The sequence below is a fragment of the Podarcis vaucheri genome, assembly GCF_965113315.1.
Source record: "Podarcis vaucheri genome assembly, chromosome: 3".
NCBI classification, from domain to species: domain Eukaryota; kingdom Metazoa; phylum Chordata; class Lepidosauria; order Squamata; family Lacertidae; genus Podarcis; species Podarcis vaucheri.
The window spans coordinates 99,041,119-99,066,988 of NC_138761.1; the positions used below are offsets into that span (position 1 = coordinate 99,041,119).

The following is a 25,870-nucleotide window of genomic DNA, read 5'->3' on the forward strand; positions in this document are numbered from 1 at the left end:
GTCCGCCTGCCACCCCAAGGTCTGAGGGACAGTTTGCTGTAGTGCGGTGTAGTGTGGTGTAGTGGTTAACAGCGGTAGACTCATAATCTGGGGAACCGGGTTCGCTTCCCCGCTCCTCCACATGCAGCCGCTGGGTGACCTTGGGCCAGTCACACTTCTCTGAAGTCTCTCAGCCCCACTCACCTCACAGAGTGTTTGTTGTGGGGGAGGAAGGGAAAGGAGAATGTTAGCCGCTTTGAGACTCCCTAAAGGGAAAGGTGGGATATCAAATCCAAACCCTTCTTCTTCTTCTTCTTCTTCTTCTTCTTCTTCTTCTTCTCCTCTAGAGGTTAGACTACTGCCATATTTTACATGTGGGATTGCCTTTGAAATCAGCAAGAAGGCAACCAAAATCATCAGAAAATTGAGGTACCTTCCATAGGAGAAAAGGGACATTTTAATATTGAGGAAAAAGAGGACTAAGAGGGGACAAGGCAAAAGGTCTTACTCAGTGTAGTGCTACACAGGATAAGCACAGAACAAGGTCTGCTTGTGCAGTGAGACGTCCCCCACTCCGGCACCTGTGCCCCCTGGAACCTGTTCTGGGTCTTTTCCCAACCTTCCAGAGAAGATTTAGGGGATGCAGGGAGAGGAGAGGGGGGAAAGTCCCGTTGTGCAGGTAGACCTTGTTCTGTGCATGCTGCAACTTAGCTGCATCTTGTGCAAAGACTTGATATGGAAAAGTGTACAGAGAAAAGGTCCCTCCTTTTATCATCATACTAGAACTCAATGAATTTATTGGCAGCAGATTGAAGGAAGTCAAAATAAAATACTCTTCACACAATACAGCCGACTGATGGAATGGTGGTGGCCACCACCTTAGATGTCTTTAAAAGGGGTCAGACACATTCATGGAAGTTGGGCCTATCAGTGATTAAGTAGCCTCCATGTTCAGTGAAAGGACGGCCCTGAGCAAAAGTGGCTGGGGACCAACCAGAGGAGATGCCTATAGCCTTCATGGCCTGCTTAAGGATTTGATGGAGTCATCTGCTTGGCCTCTGTGAATGAGGCAAGACTTTTGGTCGGATCCAGCTGGTTTGTTCTCATATCCAGGATCGGGTTTGTTTGGTTTGATGAAAACAAAAATTGCCAGCATCTTATTAAATGAGAAGATTGATATGTTTTAAAGTAGGATACATTGCTAACATTTAACTCTGGGTATTGCCACCCTACAAGGTTTGTTTGTTTGTCTTTCACATTACTAGGCTGATGGTTTGTTTAAAGTGAAAACATAACTGAGTAGCAATGGCCTTTGAAATACAGAGTTAAGGTGTAACAGACACTCACATTTCTAACAGCAAAATCTTAAGATTTCGGAGCACAGAGCATGAGCCAGTCAAAATGAAGCGCTTTCAAATTCCACTGAGTCTGGAAAAGAGCAGCTTCTTTTAAGCCTACCCTGTCTGTCAAAGAATTATTGCATCATAACTGTGCAATGAATGACTGAAGCTTGATGGCTGCTCCAGACATTCTAAATACTCTGCCTACAGAAAGTGCAAGGCTACTGATGCCCAAGTATTGAAGAAAGATTGACTGCCCTTTACCTTTGTGCAGATTGTTTTCATACTGTGCAGTCTATCAAGCGATTCTTGAGGATTTCCGAGGTACTGCTGAAGTTCAGCATGCAAAATCCTCATGGAGAAAGGAACCATGGAACCTAGAATGGTAACAAAATGGATGGGTTGCAATTATTGTAGTTATCGGTACGGTCCACGTCTATCACAGGCATATGCTCTCTGCATTTACTCAAGATAAGGTTATGTCACTCTGGAGACATGATCTATATAGGCCTGAAACAAACCTTAGCATGGAACAGCAAGCTGTAGATTTCGGGACAGCTGCCCACCCCTCTCCCTGCACTCCGTCCCCCTTCTTCATTGTTGCACTTAATGAACTGTTTGCCTAATATCTTTCCCTAAAATTTCAAGATTTAAGTTATCTGAGGAGGTGATGAGCAAATGATACCAGACCAGTGTTGAGCTGCGGTCTCCGTTTTATCTGTGAAACCGTAAGTGGAATTTGAGTTCTATTTACTCACTGATTTTTGTGAGGGTCTGAATGCAAACCAAATAAGGTTTCCGAGTTCTACACGTCCGTATGTGGCTGCCAGCCATTGTGATTTTACTATTAATTGAAGAATCATTAGTCACTTTCGGTCTACAAGGGTCATTAGAAATCATTTAAGACTTTTCCTTTAGGGAAACCAGGTCTTGTTGTACTTGAAATATTCCTAACAGGTACTGCATCTCATTTTTTTTTAAAGGTTTGAGCTTCTTTTTTGATGTCATAAAATCATTGAGTTGGAATGAACCATTTGAGTCATTTAGTCCAACCCCCTGCAAATAAGGTCTAACGATTCCTTTACACAATGTTTTAGGACCCAAATTTGCAAAACATGAAACTTTAGGGCTTAGAAAACAAATGAAAGTATTCTTTATACAATAACAATCCAATATATTTTTGCGAGGAGAATCCCTCTGTTAGGAACACACCAAATTGTCTAGTAGCCCAGGGTCTTTCCTGCTGACTTATGAGCTCTGCAATGCTTTCCTAACTACTTCAAATAACTTTATTCCTCTATTTTGTGTCCCCATCATTTGTTCTTCTTGTCCTTCGTGGCTATGGCTCTAAAGCCACAGTTTTAAGGTCTTATTACAGCACCCGGGCTGCTCACAATCCACTTCTTTTCAGACCTACTGAGTATAAAAGCTTCACTCCACAGACAGATGGATAGTCACTATGCCACAGAGAGAAAAATATGACTTCACTAGCCCTGAGAATGGTTATTAAGCAAAGTTAATGATCCTACATGCTGCTGCATGGAAGGCCAACTCATTAGCAGAGAGGTTAGTGTGCAATGGAAATCCATATCGCAATCAGAAAGATGTAGCACCAGAGCTAATCCCACGGCTTCATTTTAGAAGTGGCAAATAAAGTTGGCAGCCAACCAGCACTGAAGTCAATTTCTTACAAAATGGGAGTTACTACTTGGCTCACTTCAGATTCGGGGGGTGGAATCTTATTTTCCCACAGCATCTGAACCATGAATCCTGGACGGCACAGGAATGGGAGCGACATGCATGAGGAACAGGCCAAGCACCCGACTTCTGCTACTTCAGAGCCTGGGAGTTTGAATTTATTTATTTTTAAGAAGGTCAAGAGTGGAAGGTGCAATGTATTCAGAGGTAGGCTCGTTTTCCCCACTTTGGTCTTGGAAAAGATGGTTTTCCTTTCTCTCATTCCTCAGTTACATCCCAACTAGGCAAAAATACCAGGACTTTTACTTTCATAGTAATATCTTAAAATACAGTTTTAAACCAGAGATACTGATAGCTTCCTTCATGATTTTGCTAAAGCATGCTGTCACTTGCACTGCAGGACAAAAATCTTGTGAGCTTATGAAAATACAGTACTATTTAGTGACGGGGAAAGTCGGTTAATGCTGTGTCAAAATATCTGGATTTAGATGTGTAACGTTTGCATCAGCAAATTTTACTTTAGAATGAGACAAATGCACACATAGAATCACAGAAATGTAGGGTTGGCAGGTACCCAGGGGATCATCTAGTCTGAGGTTTCCCAAACTTGGGTCTCCAGATGTTGTTGGACTACAACTCCCATTATCCATACCCAGGAGGACCAGTGGCCAGGGATGATGGGAATTGTAGTCCAAAAAACTAGTCCCTTAGTTCCTCTATCTATCTATCTATCTATCTATCTATCTATCTATCTATCTATCTATCTATTATGGTTATTTATATCCTACTTTCCAGGATACGCATCCTTCCAAGGTAATAAAATAAAATTGCAGCCACATAATTAAATCATAGCAGTTCATTACCATTCTTTCCACAGGGTAGCAGATAGTAGGCAAAGTCCTTCTAGAACAGCCTCCGAGGTGGTCTTCACCTCAATGCAGCAGAGCGAGAGATGGGGAAGAGGGCTACTCCATCAGCTCCACTGAGATACAGTGGTGCCTCGCAAGACGAAAATAATCCGTTCCGTGATTCTCTTCGTCTAGCGGTTTTTTCGTCTTGCGAAGCAAGCCCATTGACGGATTAGCGGATTAGCGCTATTAGCGGCTTTTAGCGGCTTATCTGCTGATCGGATCAGCTGATAAGCGGCTTAGCGGCTTAGAAAAAGGGGGGGGAACCAGCAGGAACTGGCAATACATTGTCGTCTTGCGAAGCAAGCCCATAGGAAATTCATTTTGCGAAGCACCTCCAAAACGGAAAACTCTTTTGTCTAGCGAGTTTTCCGTCTTGCGAGGCATTCGTCTTGCGGGGCACCACTGTACCAGTTACATTTGAAAGTTTCTGCTTCTGGACTGGCCATTATTTAGGCTATGGTAGGCTATTGCTTAAAAATATACACCACCTATTTTGTACCAAATATTGACACCCAGCCCCAAAATAAAATAAAAAAGACTGCAAGACAAAGTTATCCATATATAAACTATATAATATTAAAATTTTAACCACAAATAATGGGTACTTATACTGTCCCTCTGTAGCCTGTTCATTTATTTATTTTGAATATTATTTTCAATTTTGCACTAACAGATTTCTAATATGATCTGATTTAAAAGCATAATGAAAGGATTAGGCTACTGCAAACTAGTTTTGTGGTTCTGGAATAATTTTTAAAAACTCAAGGAAAAAACCCAACTGTTTTCTGTCTTTTTGGGGCATATGGGGAAACACACACACACACACACACACACACACACACACACCACTAACATCCAAAAGCAGACTCCTTCAAAATAAAGAATAATCATCACCTCTGAATTGCTGCAGGAGAAAAACACAAAGACAGACCTTGGGAGCACAGGAGAGGTAAGGACAAGTTAGTGAAAGTCTTTCGAGAAGGTAGATGGTTGTGAACCTTTCTCGTCAAAAATCTGCAAGGCAACCATGTTGGCCAGGAAAGTTTAGGGACGTTAAGAGCTCCAGAAGCTGCTCAGTCAAGTTTCACAAGAGCCACAGAGGCAGAAAGACCAAGTCCTAATAGGACACTTCTGAATAAAGACCCATCAGCTTTGCTTGGTCTACTCTCCCTACAACCGTTGTAAGACTTATCAGGCTGGAGGTAAGACTGTTTGTGCTGTTTGTAGTGTAAGTTATTGCTTGATTGCTGGCTGAGTGAATGTAGCTGGGGTGAAGTTGTGGCCCAAGACTTGCCTTACTTTAACAGCAGGCCCTGTCCTGAAATGAGCGACCACAAAGGGGTTTGCCATTTTTTGGAGAGGGTTTGTGTGTGTCACATTGGGGTGATACAAGGGCAGGGGCACCCTGCGCTGTCAGCCAGGATACAGAAGTGCAGGCTGCCTGAGAGAGCTTTTCAATCAAAACCTTGGTCGAAACAGCAAGACTTAGGGTTTGTGGCACGACGACACGGCCACGTTGAACTTTCTTCCAGCTTCAAATTAAAAAGCCAGGACAAAAAGAGGCTAATGAAGGAGAGCCCGTTCCCACAGAAAAGGGAAATCTAGTTGTTGTAATGAACAGACAAGGAAACAGGTAACATGAAAACCTGCCTAATTAATCGTAAACAGAGGCAGTCCTCAAATTCTCATGAGGACAGATTTAAAAGCAGGACAATGCCTCATAGTTCACCTGTGAGTTTCTGGCAGCATGACAGACTCTGCGATAACCAGGATTATGAACTATGAAAGTGGGGGGGGGGAGGGAATCACACTGAGGAGTCTTATATAAACAAGGTGCATTGGTTAGTCACAGCATTCTAGAAGAATTATGCACACCTACAGGTTTCTCACAGTGGTAATAACCCCTTTTCAAAATAAATCTCCACAGTTCCAGAAGTCTCTGAGAAGTTTTAAGCAAGGGCTGGGTTGTTTCTGCACCATGCGAAACATGGAGGACATCTCTAAGACTGTTAAGCAATTAACTGTGTCTACACGTCAGTGTTTATTATAATGGTCAAATGCATGATGGCATAATGCTTCTGCATAATGTGTATCTACTGTAAAGCCAGTAAGTGAGGGATATGAACAGGCTTGAGAAGTATGTGCAGTTTAAGCATCCTGCTGCAACACAGTCCCTTTCAGACATTAAGAGATGTGCTTCTCATAATGTCTGAAGCTACCCTTAAGAAGACGGCAAAATATCCATCATTCTTATGGACAGGTTGTGAAGAAATGGTGATCGTCTGAAGATTCTGTTTACAGAGTCCTTTTTCGCTCCCCTCCCCACCTTGTTCCTTTCACAGAGACCTGGGCCACCCAGATTTAGAAGGAAAGAAAACAGAGTCAACTTTGATGAATTTGTATCCCCAAGTGCCACACTTTGCTCCTCTCCACAGGAGTAAATAGTATAATTATTTGAGGGAATCTAAAGGGGTGAAACTTCAGACTCCACTATGGTGGAGGCTAAGCCAGTTTCCTGCCTTAGCCATTAAGAGATAAGCCTGCTCCTATCTAAATTATCACTATTCTGGTATTTCCTTATCACGCTAGAGAATGATGGCACCTGGAAAACGGCTGTACACAGGATCCTTTTAAAAATGATGATCATGGGCAGGATTCATCTAATAACTATTATTGCCCCATCACCCCCTCCTTGTCCTACAAGACCAAACTCCAACTCATCAAAACATGGCAGCAGGTTAGTGCAATCCAATACTTTGTGCAGTAGAAATTAAGGTGGGGTTACCTGAGGTCTGGCATACATAAACATGTGCTCTAATCTAGGACAAGATTTTCATAAATGGGAATGGGTCAGATAAAGAAGCAGAAGGTAATTTAAAAAACAAATTGAGGAGAAAGCAGCTTTTTTTCATGGCAAGTTATTTGGAGTTAAAAAAAGAACAGACACACATAAGGAAAACGACCAACCAAAATGTTACAGTCAGTATGTATAGGATACTTTGCAGCTAAAATGCTATGGTTAGAAACCAAGACATGCAAACAACAAAATCAGATTTCCATGAGCACAAACAAACAAAAAATCCCTGTCCTTATTTTAGTACTCAACGTTCTATGTAAGAAACTAATGAATAGCCTGGGAAAATAAGGTAAGCAAAAGTGTTGACTTGGTCAGCAATCTGGGTGGAGACAACTGGGAGTTACCATGCGGGAGCATGATATGCATAGAGTTGTATTTGTTCTTTTTAAAAGGCTTTAGGCAAATCCTATGTCATGTGGGAACTAAAGATTCCAAGGCAAGGAGAAAGGTGACATAAGTCAAACTGGGCTGCAGTGGTGAGGGTACAGCATTAAGCTGGTATTCAGGAAAGTAGGAAGAAGGGAGACAAAGAGCAACAGAGGAAGAAGAGAAGGTGTTGAGCAATGCACAGGCAGGAAAAAGAAACAGAGAGAGAAATAATACTTGGGTGGCAGTATCACCCTCGGCTGTAGCAATTATATAGTATCAGTACCAAGAACACAAAACTCACTGGGCAGTGCTAGGAATAGCTGCTGGGTTTACGAAACAGAAAAGTGTATGAAAAACATCAAGAAAGCAATGTAATTATAGGATGGAAAGAACTTTAGCCATAAGGATCTCCAGTGCAGAATTCTTCATCTTGAGAAGCATAACGCTTTCTCCAGCAGGTGTGAAGGTACTACTATTAGTAAGGCCGCCACTAGAGGGGGAACAAAACACATCCTTCAAGTGGGCCTTGCCAGCTCGCATACTGAAAGCAAAGTATTTTCTGCTATTTCTCCCCCTCGTGTCGTAATTATTTTACCGAAACACTGGAACACCTACAGTTGTTTCAACGTTTTAGAAGTATGTGATTTATATATATATAAAAAAGAGACGCAAAACTGGAAAATATTTTTTTCTTTTTTAAACCAAGCTCTTGAAGCAAAAGGAATACTTTTAAGTCCTTGTAAAAGATGGAAGAGGATGGAAAGACAGAGCCTTTTAAAGCCACGTGACAGCTGCCACATTCTAAAAGCTAGATTTTTTTTTCTAATGCAGATGACCACGGCAGGGTAATCATAATTGCCACACCTATGCTGGAAATCCTTGGAGCGATGAAGGTGGACCTCTTTGGACCCTGCCGATCGTATGCTGGGTCAGGAGCACGGCTGGTGCCTGTGGCAACCTCTAAACGGTGGAGCTGGCCTGCGAGTTCCTTCTCTTGACAGAAGGAAAGAGGACTTCCTCTAGTTAAAACCACTACACCAACTCAATGATATCTAGCATTTCCAAAGAACAAGCAATCGTCGGAGAATTTAAGGCTTGAAAAGACCTGAAGGGCAGCAATATCCTAAAGCTACACTTACTATCAAAATTAACCTTTGCTTTCTCGTCAAATTGCCTTCGCAGGGCAGGTAGCCTGACAGCAACCGCCTACTAGAACTAAAAAAAGAAAAAGAGCATTACAAGCAGAATGAATGAAAACCATACCTTGAAATAGTCACTAAAGCCAGGCAATGGGGGGGGGGTCTTTAGGGCGAGCAGGACAGAATAGAAAATTTAAGTAAACAAGATCTAATTGCATCTCTGTAATGAAATAGATACATAGGCAATTGTCACGCAGGTTAATGTACAATCTCTGGTGCTTCTTCCTCCCCAAGGATGGGGAACATCACATGTGAATGGCAGGACGTGTTTGCCATAAAGAGAGGAGTATATGGATGCTGGGGTGTTCATCGGCTGTTATGTTCTGCGTGGGGTGGGATGCGTACAAGAGCTGGAATCTGGCTCCTACAAGACTAAATACTAGATGAGGAATGTGAACAGGCATTAAGATTTTATACAGACAAGATCTGTATAGTAAAAGCTATGGTTTTCCCAGTAGTGATGTATGGAAGTGAGAGTTGGACCATAAAGAAGGCTGATCGCCGAAGAATTGATGCTTTTGAATTATGGTGCTGGAGGAGACTCTTGAGAGTCCCATGGACTGCAAGAAGATCAAACGTATCCATTCTGAAGGAAATCAGCCCTGAGTGCTCACTGGAAGGACAGGTCCTGAAGCTGAGGCTCCAATACTTTGGCTGCCTCATGAGAAGAGAAGACTCCCTGGAAAAGACCCTGATGTTGGGAAAGATGGCACAAGGAGAAGGGGACGACAGAGGACGAGATGGTTGGATAGTGTTCTCGAAGCTACCAGCATGAGTTTGACCAAACTGCAGGAGGCAGTGGAAGACAGAAGTGCCTGGCGTGCTCTGGTCCATGGGGTCACAAAGAGTTGGACACGACTAAACGACTAAACAACAACATGGACTGCATACTACATGGCATGTAAGCTAGGCTATGAAGAGCTGGCTGTATTTTAATTGACAAAAGTAGATGCCACAGAAAGAGCTGTGGGATTCTAGTTGGAGAAAGGGGATGAGGGAAAGTGAAAAAAACATGGTGTGTCAATAAAAGTTGGCAGTTTAAGTTGGAAAATTCAGACTCACACACAAATATGGACATAAAAGAGGCAGAATTTAGCCAGAAGGGGAAAGTTACTTTGGAGTAAAAAGAAAAGCATTTAACAAGTCTAGCTGCATAGACGCCAAGGATAAAGTAGTACTAGAAATGTTAAGAGACATCCATGGAAATTCATAACATTTCCAGACTGAAATTCACATGCTGTTCGGAAATGAAATGCATTTCATTTCATTCAATGAATATTTTGAATTGATCCAAATTACACACATGAATTAAATGAAATGTATTTTATACCACTTTCATAACCATTATTTATTTGTATCTCGACACATTTGATTGCAAAGTGCATTTTAATTGCCTAATTCGTTTAACTATTGTGAATCAAAATGAGATAGATAAATCAAAGATTTTACAGTTATGCTTGTTACACCAAAAAATGAAAAGAAAAATTAGCAACCATCAGCATATTATCATAGATGACGGTTACTGCGCAGTAGATAAAATATATGTATGATTTATGTTTATTTTATCATTTAAATTAGCTGTTTAACGACACAGATTCATTTTCCATTTTCAATACAGTTTATTGCAAGGCAGACTGTTAGGTATGCCCTTTCTACCTCTTAGGCCATCAAGACAGCGTAGCCCTCAAATATGAAAAAAGGAAGGGTGACGGTCTTTTCCAAGTTTGATCTAATACACCTGCCATTTCCTATTATAGGAAGATCAGCTGGATCCCTGCGTTATCTGACTTTTTGATCTGATTATAGATATCAATTCCTTAAGAAGCTAGATAGGTAAGGGGTTAAAAAGATATCTCATCTTCAGTATGCTTAGTCTTGGACTATTCTGCAATTCTAAAGTCTCATCTTTTACTCTTAGCAATTTTGTAGCCCAGTACAGACATAATGCTACACCATAGTTAGTACTAAACATGGTTGATTAAGATTCACAGACGTACAGAGGGCGTGCATAAGAAGACATCAGCAAACCTTCATTCTAAATTTACAAGCAGAGAATAGGGAGCCGGGTGATATTAACAACATAGTTCGGACATGACACTTCACTATGGTTCAATTCCAAACATGATTTGCAAATTCGGTTCAAGTCATTCATTCACATCCTGGTTTGAAACCAAACCTTAGCCATGGTTTACATTTCCAATACAGTGCTGAACCAGGATTTAAGAAAAACAAACCATGGGTATGAGTTAGGTTCGCACAAGACATGCTTTTTACCTCAAAACCTGCTTTCAGTGTTGCTGATAACCTCCAAGGATCAGGCTAAAGTTCAATGTGTTCCTTAAAAGAATAATGCTCAGCTTTGGTGTTGGGGGATGGGGGTTGTTTTGTGTGTGTGTGTTTGTGTGCAAGCCTGTCAGAGGTACCAACAGATCTGACCATGTTTGCAAAAAGAGAGAACTTCTGGAGCCACAAACTGAACACATCAATATTGCATGACCTCAACCTCTCTAGGTAGTACCAGCAACGCCTTGCTTCAGTGAATGAAGATATTTTGAGCATTCCGTCCTCAAAGGTCTATAACAACCACCTCAGAAATAGCATAATTTTTGTCAGAGCAGATGAAGGCAGAAGCCGAAACATTTTGCTATAAGAATTTAAGATTTCTGTTTTGTTAATCACTGTGATAAGCTAAACATCTGGTTTGGGCGATTAACTGCATCCTACCGTGATCGTGAACAAACTTGTCTGAAGGGCTGTTCAATGCTTTCATTACTATTTATCATATGAATGGCAGATGTTTCATCTATTTTTTTAATAAAAAATGTGTTTATCTTTTTTAAATGTGTTTGAAGTCACTTGGAGACTTCTGGATAACAAGAGACTAACAAGTTTAATAAATAATATAATTTGGCCTCTGTTTAAATATATATATATATAGAGAGAGAGTGTGTGCGTGTGTGTGTGTGTGTGTGTGTGTATGTATATATATATATGCTTTCGTAGATTTTCACGGGTACAGGAATGCAGGTTTTGGTGTCTTCGGGTGTCTTCCCGTGTAAGAGTCGGGGTGTCTGTGCGACGTTTCGACGAGGTCTCACTCGTCATCTTCAGGCTGGTGCTTTCGGCTTCTTGTTACTGGAACAGAGCAGAATCTGGTGTTTGAGTTCCTATAAATACTGTTGAGGGGTGTGGTGTATAGCCTCCAACGTTCTGGGCAGAGAGGAAGTTCCTAGATTAGTGTGCCTCTTCTTCTTTTGTTCCTTAATTACTTGAGGGATATCTTGAGTGATTTCATGAGTGATATTCTGAATACCACTGGGTGGGTCATTAAGTGTAGATTAGTTGCTAAAGCTTTTGTGTCTTGACCTCTTGAGCTTGTGAAGAGTTTTTCTGAGAAGATGGCTGTGCTGCATTTAGTTGTGCTAGATTCTGCTCTGTTCCAGTAACAAGAAGCCGAAAGCACCAGCCTAAAGATGACGAGTGAGACCTCGTCGAAACGTCGCACAGACACCCCGACTCTTACACGGGAAGACACCCGAAGACACCAAAACATATATATATATATATATATATATATATATATATATATATATATATATATATATATATATATATATATATATGCTTTCGTAGATTTTCACGGGTACAGGAATGCAGGTCTTGGTGTCTTCGGGTGTCTTCCCGTGTAAGAGTCGGGGTGTCTGTGCGACGTTTCGACGAGGCCTCACTCGTCATCTTCAGGCCGGTGCTTTCGGCTTCTTGTTACTGGAACAGAGCAGAATCTGGTGTTTGAGTTCCTATAAATACTGTTGAGGGGTGTGGTGTATAGCCTCCAACGTTCTGGGCAGAGAGGAAGTTCCTAGATTAGTGTGCCTTTTCTTCTTTTGTTCCTTAATTACTTGAGGGATATCTTGAGTGATTTCATGAGTGATATTCTGAATACCACTGGGTGGGTCATTAAGTGTAGATTAGTTGCTAAAGCTTTCGTGTCTTGACCTCTTGAGCTTGTGAAGAGTTTTTCTGAGAAGATGGCTGTGCTGCATTTAGTTGTGCTCTGGCTTGGCTTCATGTATAGGGGCGAGCTGTGGTTTTGTGCCTTGTGCCAGCCAGATCTGTGTAGGGATTGCAGGGGGGTGCAGCATCCGGAGGTGCCACTATAGTTTGGCTACTGGATGGAGTCTGTAATATGTCTGTGGAGAGGGTCTGGGTTTGGGTCTGGTGTGGTTGATTGGTGACGGCGTTCTGTGTGCCTCTGGTTCTGGTGTCGTTTTTTGTGGGGAGGGCTAATTTCCAGATGTCTGGCAGGCGGGACGTGTCGTCACGCTTGTTCATGTTGTGAGGGTGTTTCTCTATCTCGATGGCTTCCATGATTATTCTCTTGTGGTGATGTTCCATGTTAAAGAGCAATTTGGAATCTGCAAAATTAATTTCGTGTCCTGTTTCTTTCATGTGTTGGAAAAGAGAGGAAGTTTTTTCTTCTTTTTTGACGGCATTCTTGTGTTCTGCGATACGTGCATTTATTCGTCTGTTTGTTTGTCCAATGTACGTGGCTGGGCAGACTTTGCAGGGTATTTCATAGACCCCTTGGTTTTCCAGCTGGATTTTGTCTTTTGGGTTTCTGAGGATATTGGCTATTTTTTGGTTGGTGCAGAAGGCTGTTTTGATATTGTGTTTATGGAGGATTTTGCTAATTTTGTCTGTAGTGCCCTTGATATAAGGAAGGAGGGCCATGCCATTGTTTTCTTCTGTGTCTTGGTTTTTGGGGGGTGTTTCTTTTTGGATTAGCTTCGTAACCCTGTTTTTCTGGTATCCATTGGCGATTAACACATTTGAGAGATTCTGTAACTCAGTTGTCAAGTGGTCTTTGTCAGCCAGGCGTTTGGTTCTGGAGATGAGAGTCTTGGCTACGGAGTTTATTTGTGCAGGGTGGTGGTGTGATTGTGCATGTAAGTAGCGGTCTGCCTGCAAAGTCTGCCCAGCCACGTACATTGGACAAACAAACAGACGAATAAATGCACGTATCGCAGAACACAAGAATGCCGTCAAAAAAGAAGAAAAAACTTCCTCTCTTTTCCAACACTTGAAAGAAACAGGACACGAAATTAATTTTGCAGATTCCAAATTGCTCTTTAACATGGAACATCACCACAAGAGAATAATCATGGAAGCCATCGAGATAGAGAAACACCCTCACAACATGAACAAGCGTGACAACACGTCCCGCCTGCCAGACATCTGGAAATTAGCCCTCCCCACAAAAACCGACACCAGAACCAGAGGCACACAGAACGCCGTCACCAATCAACCACACCAGACCCAAACCCAGACCCTCTCCACAGACATATTACAGACTCCATCCAGTAGCCAAACTATAGTGGCACCTCCGGATGCTGCACCCCCCTGCAATCCCTACACAGATCTGGCTGGCACAAGGCACAAAACCACAGCTCGCCCCTATACACGAAGCCAAGCCAGAGCACAACTAAATGCAGCACAGCCATCTTCTCAGAAAAACTCTTCACAAGCTCAAGAGGTCAAGACACGAAAGCTTTAGCAACTAATCTACACTTAATGACCCACCCAGTGGTATTCAGAATATCACTCATGAAATCACTCAAGATATCCCTCAAGTAATTAAGGAACAAAAGAAGAAAAGGCACACTAATCTAGGAACTTCCTCTCTGCCCAGAACGTTGGAGGCTATACACCACACCCCTCAACAGTATTTATAGGAACTCAAACACCAGATTCTGCTCTGTTCCAGTAACAAGAAGCCGAAAGCACCGGCCTGAAGATGACGAGTGAGGCCTCGTCGAAACGTCGCACAGACACCCCGACTCTTACACGGGAAGACACCCGAAGACACCAAGACCTGCATATATATATACATACACACACACACATATATATATACATACATACATACTTATATGCACATACATACATATGTTTGAACATATATATATATATAATAAACTGGATATACTTTCTAAAATGCTTTTGCATATTACATGCTTGCTATCTTTTACCAAACATGTGCTTCTTGAAAAAAACACAGACCTAAGTTCACTATATTTTGCTTTGAAGAAGGATATTTAGACTCCTTACTACCTGCCAGTTATGTAAAGTATAACCACTGTGGATCAACTGGAAGAGACTTTCCGTGAACCAGCATGGTCAAAAGACCTTCAAGAAGTTAGGCCACCATTGTGTTGTTTCTGTCTACAAAGTTGTCTTACTCCCTTTAAGGTTGAAAACTTGGGTTTCCTCTTCTAAACTAGACAAAATAGACAAAATCCAGCAACATTAAAATCTTGAAACTCCCATTAATGTCAATGGAATATATTTAAGCATGCTCTTAATTCTCTGACTGAAGTCAATGTGATCTAAACACTCTAAGGCCCAGCTTCCTTAGTATTAGAAGAACAGAATATAAACAGATTTACCTTTGCGTCCTGGGTATACATGGGGGTAGTACTCATAATATAGGTCAGGCTGGTCTAGATTTCCAAATGGTTCAAATTCCATTTCAGCGTTTTGGAAGAGACCCAGTTTCACGAGGAGTGCAAGTCTTACAAACCAAAGCTTGAAAAAGGAAAAAATTAAAAGAAAAGGTGGGGGGGGGGAAGAGACAGATCATTTGACAGCATTTACTGCAAAACCCAAACAAACTTACTTTACTATTAGTTTTTTATTATAGTGCCTAAAAAGCAGCCTATGATATATTCACAGATATCCACATAACAGATGCCTTTGGCCAAAATCAGAAAGCTAAAATAGGTGGTTCTGTCTTCACTTAACTATCTTTATTTTCTGCTCATCTGCCAACGAAATAACAGCAACTAACATCATATAAAAGGTAAAGGTACCCCTGACCGTTAGGTCCAGTCGCCGACGACTCTGGGGTTGCAGCGCTCATCTCGTTCTTTAGGCCGAGGAGCTGGCGTTTGTCCGCAGACAGCTTCTGGGTCATGTGGCCAGCATGACTAAGCCGCTTCTGGCGAACTAGAGCAGCGCACGGAAACATCGTTTACCTTCCCGCTGGAGCGGTACCTTTTTATCTACCTGCACTTTGATGTGCTTTCGAACTGCTAGGTGGGCAGGAGCAGGGACCAAGCAACGGCAGCTCACCCTGTTGCAGGGATTTGAACCGCTGACCTTCTGATCGGCAAGCCCTAGGCTCTGTGGTTTAGAGTAGACCACAGCGCCACCCATGTCCCTTGTAATGCTACACATTAACTAGGGCCTATTTCTGCACCCACGTCCCACAACATCATATAGTTGTACATATAATTTATGGCTGTTATTATTATTAATTGAATTTATTTGTCACTTTCTTATTAAAATTAACTCCAAGTGACTAACACTAAAACCAACATTAAACTAAAACTAATTAAAAGCTAAAAATGCATTCATATTTAATTAAATGCAGGTCTTAGACATCCTACTTCAAGGAGACCACAGATAATTAAATGCCAAAGGATGGTATCGAAAGTCACCAAGAGAGTAAGGAGAATTAACAGGGACACACTCCCCCTGTCTCTCTCCTGACAAGGGACCAAGACAATTTCCATGACAAAAATGGCCCAAGCTGCAATGGGTAGACCTAGGGCAAAACATGCCAATTTGAGGACGGGATTTGCTGCTCTCATCCAATCCTGATTCCTCCAAATTGGCTGCCATCACAAGTTGAAAAGAATAACTAATTATTTGCCACAATATTGCTAGGTATTATTATAAGAAATGTACATATTGTTTATGCCTCCAGCTATTCCCACTGACACACACCCGTAAGAGATCTAGAACACAGATTCATCAGTGGAGTTTTCAAGCATTCTGCTTACTAGCCACAGCGCCACAAAACATCTTTATAACCTTTGTATCAATAGCACTTGAAACAGAGAAATTGCAATTGCTTTAAAATAAATATCAACACAAATTATTATTACAATGCTCATAAAAATCTTTGGAACACAACTCCCTCTAAAGCGAAAAAAAATCTAGGCAAGTATGCTGCAGCTGCAGAATTTTTTTTAAATTATTTGTTCATAATATGCTTTTCGGGCTAGAACAAGGGCAAAGTATCTTCTTCCCCAACATGACAGTAAAGACAATGGCATTCCGTTTGCATCACAAATCTCAGCTTTTGGTTTTAAATAGATCATGCTTGCAGGACTAATCCTGAAAATACAAAGGCAATGCATCTGGAAGGATCTTAAACAACCAGTGGTCAGAATCAGGGCACCTATAAGTTGGGAACAAGCAATTTCAACTAGTTATTGACTGATAGATAGGCTCTGTTCATTAACACTGCAGTTGTGCGTACTCTGTTGATGCAAGTTACGTGCAAAGGCAAATGCATACATTAGCTGCAGGCCTCCAGTTTCTGTTATATTTCCATGAAGATTCTTGTAGTGGAACAAATTATCCACTCCTGCTTTAAAGTGCACATTCAGGAAGTGACAGCAAATAAAAATAGCACTGAAGGATGGCTCTCTTCACCCGTTTGTAAAACCGAACCCACAATTTTGCTTGACTGAAAGGCAAATGTACCTGCAGAGAGTCTGTTGTATGACTTGTGGGCAAGCCGTTTTTGCCATAGCCTTGACCGTGGGCAGTCAGAAGCCGTCCGCATAAGTCAACGGCTGCTCTCCAGTTTTTGCTGCTCTGGGTGGGGGTGGAAAAAAAGAAGAATAGGCTAAGTAACAAATAAATTCAGCTGCTAAAAAGTTGGAGCTGCTTATTTTGCTTGAAGCAGCTCCAGCTAACCATTAGTAATAATGACAAGGTCAGTAAAGTTAGCCAGTAGGAAGTGGGATGTCATTTGTCAAAACTGCTTGTATAATTAGGCAAAAAGCGAAGCCAGGCATGACTCACAATTTACAATTAGAAGATTGCTAGTGTAAAAGGATACACAATTTATTATGACAGGCCAGATACTGTTCCATTCAGAAGCAGTGGTCAGGCTCCATCTGAAATGCGCAACGTTCCTCCCCACCTTCCTAAGTTTCATACCTATTCTCTCCAGATAACACTGCTATTTTATTCTCTTTCTAGGATCCAATTACGTTCCTATTAGCTTTGAATCGATGGCTTCATGAAGGTCATCAATATGATTCCCTTGAAAAATACAGCTTGGTCAAAATGAAATATTTTAGTGAATATCAACAGCTGAGATTTGAAACGTCTAGTCGTTCACCCAGATATAGCACCAAATGAAATACAGTGGTACCTCGGTTACATACGCTTCAGGTTACACACTCTGCTAACCCAGAAATAGTGCTTCAGGTTAAGAACTTTGCTTCAGGATAAGAACAGAAATCGGGCTCCGGCGGTGCGGCAGCAGCAGGAGGCCCCATTAGCTAAAGTGGTGCTTCAGGTTAAGAGCAGTTTCAGGTTAAGAATGGACCTCCGGAATGAATTAAATACTTAACCTGAGGTACCACTGTATGGGGGAATTTTCAGAACAAAACAGAGTGAGAGAACCCAAAAAATCATGCAAGTGTACTTCTTTCTATGGGCATTTGCTAGATATTTGTCCGCAGCCCATACATTTTTTATTTAAAAGTGTTTAGTCCTCAAGAAACAGACAGGTTTTTCAGAAGCCACAGCTATGTGTACCCCAGGCTCACAAATGTGTCAAGCCTCAGAGGAATTCCCTCGGGGGAAAACAATCTTATGCCTGTTCAGTTCAAAAGCTAAGATAAAGAATGGCTGTTGCTTCTTGTCAGAGCTAAGAAAAGCGAGAGAATTGTTCGTGTGTGTCCAATACAGCCAGTAAAGAGTGGAATCAAGGACAGTAACTGGGTCGAACTCCTACGACACCACTGAGTAATTCCCTGAAAGTGGCAGTAGTCAGTGACATAAATCAAAAGGAACATCATGAACAGGAGCTTCTCTTTGCCAAACTATTTTCTCCTTGAGTGTAGAAAAGGATACTAAACAGAAGTCCCTCCACCAAGTGTTACCTCTCCAGTCCACTCTAATCCTATTCTTTACAAATATCCCTGTGGCACAATCCATTCGGAGGGGAAGCAGAAGACTCATGTCACTTATTTATTGATTCATGAAGATGGGAAGATATATCTGTGGTCAAAGAGGACAACTGCTCTTCTGTTGTGTGTTGCGTCCCACTTAAAATCTGACCTAAAATCTGGGGTCTACACGATAGATGATAACGATGATGATTATCCAAAATGTGTATTTATTGATTTAAAAGATGTGTGGGTCGCTTTTTAGGACAAGGTTCTCTCCAAGCAGCTTACAAACATATAACAATGAAAATCAGATCTCCTATAATTAATATGTCATACCCATTAAAATCAATGTACATGACTCATTCAATACCCATTAATTTCAATAGGTTTTCTCCAAATATACATCCATCCATGCCTCATTTGATTTGTATGCTGCCTTTCTGTGGTTAAAACCATGTTCAAATACATAATTGCAAATGTAAGGAAAGTAAGGTTAAGGTAAAGGGACCCCTGACCATTAGGTCCAGTTGTGACCGACTCTGGGGTTGCGGCGCTCATCTCGCTTTATTGGCCGAGGGAGCCGGTGTACAGCTTCTGGGTCATGTGGCCAGCATGACTGTCAAACCAGAGCAGCGCACGGAAATGCCGTTTACCTTCCCACCAGAGCGGTACCTATTTATCTACTTGCACTTTGAGGTGCTTTCGAACTGCTAGGTTGACAGGAACAGGGACTGAGCAATGGGAGCTCACCCCATCATGGGAATTTGAACCGCCGACCTTCTGATCGGCAAGTCCTAGGCTCTGTGGTTTAACCAATTTCCACATAAATCTTCCACACTAAGATCTAAAATAAATAATAACAGCAAAAAAACACCCCACCCTAAACAAAACTTCCTAAACAATATACCAGCCCAAGAGTCTGTTCAGCAGCCTTAGCTTTTGTAGCTGGACTCAGTCAGGGACCTGTACTCTCAGGCCAGGGAACACTATTCCAATGGGGACTACTCATGCAAATTGGGAGTCAGCCTCAGGAAACCACAAACACTCCCTTCACTTGGCTGGCTTCAGAAATCCAAACCAGAGATCACGGCTATTACTGGGCTCACCGTATGAACTGTGACACACTGTTATCTATAAAGCAAACCAATAATTTATTTTCATATGTGCTGCAAGGAAGAGGAGTGGGTGAGAAGAGCAAGAACAACCCCTTAAATGATTAAGAACATTCCTTAAATTTTGAACTACAGAAGTGAAGTACTTAGTGATGCTAAGTATTTTATTTCAGATGCTGCCATACGTGAATAATTCTGAGGAAGCTTTTAAGGGGCCAAAAGTCAACACTACACTACACTGATTACTGCTTCTTCTACAATAGATGTAGAATCCAGTATTATTATTACTATTTTTTTTTTAAAAAGAGAGAATATGTGAAGATAGCTATGTTTCATGTAACTGTGATATTTTAAAAATGTACACCTAGCAACTGTATCACAATCAGATCTATTCATCACATAATTCCTTTTGGATTGCTCTTTGTGGGTAAAGTCCAATTTCTGCTGAGTTTGCTGGCTTACTATGGTGGAAGAAGAATACCATGCTATTCATTTGTTAAGAATATAGTGTCATGACATTTATTAAAGGTTATTGGGCTACTAGTGCATTGGCTGCCTAATGAACTTTCGAGAGAAGGTGAAAGATGCTAATGGAAAAGCAATTGGGAAAAGAGGTTCAACATGTTCAAACTTGGGAAGACAAAATATAGTCCCAAATTATCTGGCTACGACAGCAAGTTCGGAATGCTTGATTAACACGAAGTATATGGTATCTTCAACTAGTTAACAAGTGTGTGGGTAAGGGGAACAGATCTTGATTTAGACATTGTGCCAGGAGGTACTAACACCAGTGTGCTGTGATTTTGGTTGCTAGAGAGTATTAGCAAGATAATGGCCTAGGTCCAAAAAAGCTGAGCAACTAAGTTCTGCATAGGGGTAGCTTTGGATGTAGACTTGAACAAGCAAGGAACTCAAATTTTTTAAAAAGGTGTTAATTGTGCTATGGTTCCCATTTATCTCCAGCATGGAAACCTTCCAAACCTCTGATGACATTCTAATCAAAGGCAAATACACATTTTTCCCCTCACACAATGATTTGGCTATCTAAATTACACATCCAAACTCTTCCAGTAGCTTAGGAGCTTCTCCTTAGGCTGTTTTACTCTAACTGATCCACAAGCTTGCTTGTAAAATATACTGAGGATTGCAGTTTAGTAGGTTTCTCTTTTCCTGAATTAATCCTCTTGCTGTATCATTAGCAGTGTTCTTTCTTTTTGCTGCCTGAATATTTAAACTTCATTTCACAGTACCGAAGCTGAGAGAATAGCCGTTTGCCTAAGACTAGCTAAGGATTCCATGGCTAATGTGAAATGGGAACCAGGGTCTTCTTGGTTCACAGCTCTTAGCCGCTATAGTACACAAAGAGACATACTATCCCATCTTTGTATCAGTTGCTCAGGTACAGACACAGAGCATCCTGCATTTTAATGGGATCATAGCCAGAGGACACAGAACAGCAGGAATGGACACCATCTGTTCTTTGATGTATGACAGATGTACATATGCAATGAAGGTCACACAGTTCAGGTGATACAGCAGAATAATGGACCAACCATAATAAATAAATGGATGTCTGATTTCCAATATAAATTCAATTTTTTTTATTACTGTTATTAAATTTCTGATGACCATCTGTTTACTTCTCTGGAAAGGACTACTGAAGATTACTCATCTAACCCCTAAGAGAAATCAGGATTAAGAAACTTAACTTTCTGGCATTATTTTTTTTTTACATTAGACGCAAGACTACTGAGAGTCCTATTCACTGGGCTATAGACAACCACAGGCTGCTCAATAGCCCTAGGACAATGTCTCCTGAAAAACTTAAGGCATTGTTCAGGTTGAAGAAACACTTGTCTATAAATCCTGCTTTAGGAAGAGTTAATTGATGCTTTTGAATTATGGTGCTAGAGGAGACTCTTGAGAGTCCCACGGACTGCAAGAAGATCAAACCTCTCCATTCTGAAGGAAATCAGCCCTGAGTGCTCACTGGAAGGACAGATCCTGAAGCTGAGGCTCCAATACTTTGGCCACCTCATGAGAAGACTCCCTGGAAAAGACCCTGATGTTGGGAAAGATGGAGGGCACAAGGAGAAGGGGACGACAGAGGACAAGATGGTTGGACAGTGTTCTCGAAGCTACCAGCATGAGTCTGACCAAACTGCGGGAGGCAGTGGAAGACAGGAGTGCCTGGCGTGCTCTGGTCCATGGGGTCACAAAGAGTCGGACATGACTAAACAACAACAATGTGACAGATCCTTAAACCCACTGATTCCATGCGTAAAGGAAAAAGCAACCTAGCAGTTTCAAAATTTCTATCTTCAGAGAAGCATTTCCATGTTGACTGTCTCCCACTATACACATAGGTTTTAGGGTGTACACCCAAACTTCTGCAGCTGCATGTTGCAGTGATAGATGCAAATGAATGGGCATGTGGGGTTGTTGCTTTTAAAGAACATTTGCCAGCCATGACTGATTTTCCTATTGGGGAACCCTAAATAATATTCTTGAGAAACCCCAGACCTCTCAAAGAGTACAGTATGAAAGTTACGGGCATAACCCATCTCAGTTTTTTTCTAAATCAACTGAAGAACGATTACTGTAGTTGTAGCCATAACTCCTTGACCAGTTTTTTGTTTAAAAATACAATTTAAACTGGGAGGTTTGAAGTAAAACTTCTCCGGTATAAAACAGTAAATATGTACAAGAACTACAGCATATTATATTTGACAACATATGAAAATTCAACATTAAATCAGAAGCACAACTAACAGAATGTATATGATTTTTTCCAAACGGAGTCTCAAAAGGGAGTCATTAACTCTACATGCGACACCATTAAAATGATTAAAATGTCCTCCTCCATTTGCTATGACATTCTTCTCGATTGTAAATTACTCTGGTAGAACACTCTGACATTACTTAGAGAAACTCACGTCAGTAACCCCTTCTTAGGCTAAAGTTTGTTTGAAGTTATTACGAGCATAAAGCTCATTAATGTGCCATTGAAATATTGCAATTAAAAAATTTAAGTCCATTTCTTACATGCTTTCTATACTGAAAACTATCAGTTGCCTGCTGCTACTGTCCCACTTTAATTACAAAAATGCTGCAAGAGCCATTCATTTATGGAATAAATTAAAATGCAAAGTCTTGAAACATTGGTGCCTAGATCTTTTAGATTTTGTGTGCCAAATTAAGGCTTTCAAAAATGTTTGCTACTTTAAGGCAGCAATTTTGCACAGATGGGTTATTATTTATTTCAAATGCAACTGAATGATGTGCACACATTATATAAGCTCAAAGTGCAACACACGAACGATACAGCTTCTTGAGACAAAGGCAATGTCATTTCAAAATCACTGGCAACCAGCAAGTGTTACGAGTACAAAAATAATAAAAATAAAAAATCAGTCCTCTTTCCACCTCTGAGTTTAAGACAGAAAATTGAATTTCCGGGCAGCAGATGGTCCTAGGTTTAGTTCTTGGCATCTACAGTTTAAAAGAATACAGTAGCAGGTGATGTGAAAGACCACAGACAGAGACCCTAGAAAGCTGATGCCAGTTGAAGCAGACAATACTGTGCTAGACAAGTAGTCTTCCAGTGCTCCTGCTAAACCCATCACCCCACATACATTATTGGCCTCACATGCTCCTCCCTATTGGTGCACGCTTGTGGAAAAGGAGAACTGAATGGTATAGGCTGATCTATAGGTGATGAAACCTTTGGCTCTCAGGCTCTTGAATGTAAATGCAGAAGCCACGAGGATGCTATGGAAGTGCAACTGTTTTGTCTTGCCTCGGTTCATCTTCCAACCACCCTCAGTCACAGGCTGGAACCCAGGAAGCCCCAGATTAAGATCATGTAGTGATTGATGGCAGTGTAGTCTAATGACCATAAGGTTCTGTGTGCCATGCATCAAACTGGACAAAGGAGCAACAGCACCAATGCAGAAAAACAACCAAAGCTGTTGCAGTGGGACTAAACAGAAGTACAGTCGTACACTGGAAGTCGAACATAATCCATTCCGGAAGTCCGTTCGACTTCCAAAAAGTTCGGAAACCAAAGCGCGGCTTCTGATTGGCTGCAGGAAACTCCTGCAGCCAATCGGAAGCCGTAGAAGCCCCATCGGATGTTTGGCTTCCAACAAAAAGTTTGAAAACCAAAACACTCACTTTTGGGTTTTGATCGTTCGGGAGCTGAAACGTTCAGCAACTAAGCTGTTCAAGATCTAAGGTATGACTGTACTGTTATATAGCTTAGGTTTCTGAACAATGTGGTGGTTTTTAGGTTATAGCTGTAGAGTTTTGGAATTCGGTCAGCTCTAGGCTATTCTGCTGGCATAGTTGAATATGAACCGGGACGGATCCAAAGTCCCTGTGAGCAAAATACTACTTTCAGGATGCTCCTGCTGGAGGAAGCAGAGGTGGGGATGCAGCAATTTTATCTACCTCTCTGTTTCCTTACAGCCCCCTGAAAAGTTCCAAGTGTTGAGGGACCCTTCAGAAAAGAACATGAGGTGATGCTAGTGGCTATAGGGGGAAGGTGAAAATTGCCTCCCACCCTTCCATAAGAATTTCCATTGGACTGATGAGTAAGTTTAGCTCTTAACCTATCTAGAGAAGAAGCCGAGTGTTCAATATGCACGAAGAAACATTGTTACTTACTATCAGTTGTTTTAAACCCACAAAAGACTGTTCCACAGAGGTGGCATTTAAAACTTGTCTTTTTGCTGCAGACTGCTCACCAAGGAAGCGAAGCATTAAGTCTTTTACTGCATCACCCTAATTGGGGGAAAAAATACAAAGTGTTGGGTTTTTTTAATTGAAAGTTCCTCTTAGCCATTAAAACACACACACAAGTGTCTTGCATTAATGCAGTGCTATGCGCTTGAGATTTTTCAGCATACAACAAGGTGCTTTGCATATTTCTACTTATATGCCTTCAACTATCCTGCTCAACGGTGGCCTTGAGCCTGAGACTATTGTACTTATTCCTGTGACATGAAAAATCAGTATGTTGAAGACAGCTATAATCTCCTATTGCATGGAAAGGAGAGTATTTGGCATCTCTTTACTCTCAAAAGCAGCTGTATGCCACATTGGCTTTAAGATGTGCACTGAAGTCCCATTTATTTCTGTGGGGTTACTGCTGCTTGTTTGACAATAGGCCGATTTCACTGAAGGAAGCAGCTGCTACATGCCTGCTAGATGCTTACCCTTTGTAGCTCGTAACAACAAGAAGTGTTCAATGCATCTTTAGAAACAGTATATGCTCTCCATCCCTTAAAGAAGACAATAGCAAGACCTGTGTTTGTGTCTGTGGCTAGACCCCGGTACCTCAACAGGTTCCTAATGTGCCTTTCAAGGTAATTAAGTGGGTAGCGGCTGGACAGCTCCAGAAACTCCTGAATGAAGCTAACTATCTAGGTACATTTCATCCTGGTTGGGGAACAGAAACTATCTTGGTTGCCCTCACAGTATCCAGGTAAGATTGCCAGAAAGGGCCAAAAGCTATACTGCTACTAAATTCTGCTGGTGGAACGGTGAGGCTCTTAACTACGATTTATCATTATTTAGAGCTCAATTTTCTTTCTCTTCCTTAATACAAAAACTATAGCAGGTTAAAGAGATGCCAGTTTTTCTGTTAATGGACTGAACAGAGATCTCACATGGTTGTTTCTTCCATCTACTAGATCACAAAGGTTTCCTCTCCCCCCCCCCTTTGCTGAATGTATGCCATCGTACTATTCATCCATTCATCAAACTTCTTTCAGCAAAATCTAAATCTGGCAACCATCTTGAGACTGATCTCATTCCCCCTCCCTCACCATAAACTGTTGTGGCAGCACACCCCAGTAGACATGGATACAAGCTTCAAACTATGTAAAGGACAGTTTCAACAAAACCCATTGAAATCTCTAGAAATATCAGAAGATAACTGTACATTTCTGCTAATAAAATAACTTACATTGTTAATAATAACTGACTGGATGCAGACCTACTTCATTTAAGCAAAGTAGTAGATTCATGTGCTTTCAGACTATGGGTTGTAGCCAATGCTCGTTGTATTGAGAGTAGACCCACTGAAATTAACAAACATGACTAACATAGGGCCCTTAATTTCAATGGGTCTACTCTCAGTAGGACTAGCACTGATCACAGCGCTCAAGGGCTCAGGACTTGGGCCCACTGTTACATCTGAAACTCATCCCCTTATGAGAAAGTATGAAGACTATCTATCTATCTATCTAGCCTTATGGTATGCATACCCTCTCCCAACCCAAATGCTCACCTCCAAAATACTATGAAGGTTTAGGAGTTTAAGCTGGCCAGCTCCTTTGCTCTTCGCAACTGACACTTTCAACATCCCATAGCTCAGTGGTGCTTATTACTAAGACACACAAATCTGCCTGACTTTTGGTTCT

General features: G+C 41.4%; 1 protein-coding gene and 2 long non-coding RNA genes across 10 annotated transcripts in view; 1 reads left to right on the plus strand and 2 right to left on the minus strand.

Annotated features, from left to right (window-relative positions):
- Window positions 1-25,870, minus strand: part of LOC309528335 — a 250,040-nt gene that overhangs the window by 42,798 nt on the left and 181,372 nt on the right. The gene's annotated exons all lie outside the window — the stretch shown is intronic.
- The window catches only part of TRAPPC12 (trafficking protein particle complex subunit 12), a gene marked incomplete at its 5' end in the record, with an annotated part of 55,550 nt that overhangs the window by 24,315 nt on the left and 5,365 nt on the right, over window positions 1-25,870 (minus strand). For all 7 annotated transcript variants that reach the window (XM_082215508.1, XM_082215507.1, XM_082215513.1 and 4 more), the window contains 4 exons: window positions 1,584-1,696; window positions 14,800-14,938; window positions 16,907-17,020; window positions 24,111-24,227. In XM_082215508.1, coding sequence (XP_082071634.1) covers window positions 1,584-1,696; window positions 14,800-14,938; window positions 16,907-17,020; window positions 24,111-24,227 — 483 coding nt within the window. The remainder of the gene's footprint in view (window positions 1-1,583; window positions 1,697-14,799; window positions 14,939-16,906; window positions 17,021-24,110; window positions 24,228-25,870) is intronic.
- LOC309528341 lies at window positions 1,707-4,008 on the plus strand. 2 transcript variants are annotated; one of them, XR_014217686.1, is made up of 3 exons: window positions 1,707-2,047; window positions 3,073-3,224; window positions 3,925-4,008. It is a non-coding gene; the product is annotated as an uncharacterized lncRNA (long non-coding RNA). The 2 variants fall into 2 exon arrangements; XR_014217687.1 differs by having other exon boundaries at window positions 3,930-4,008.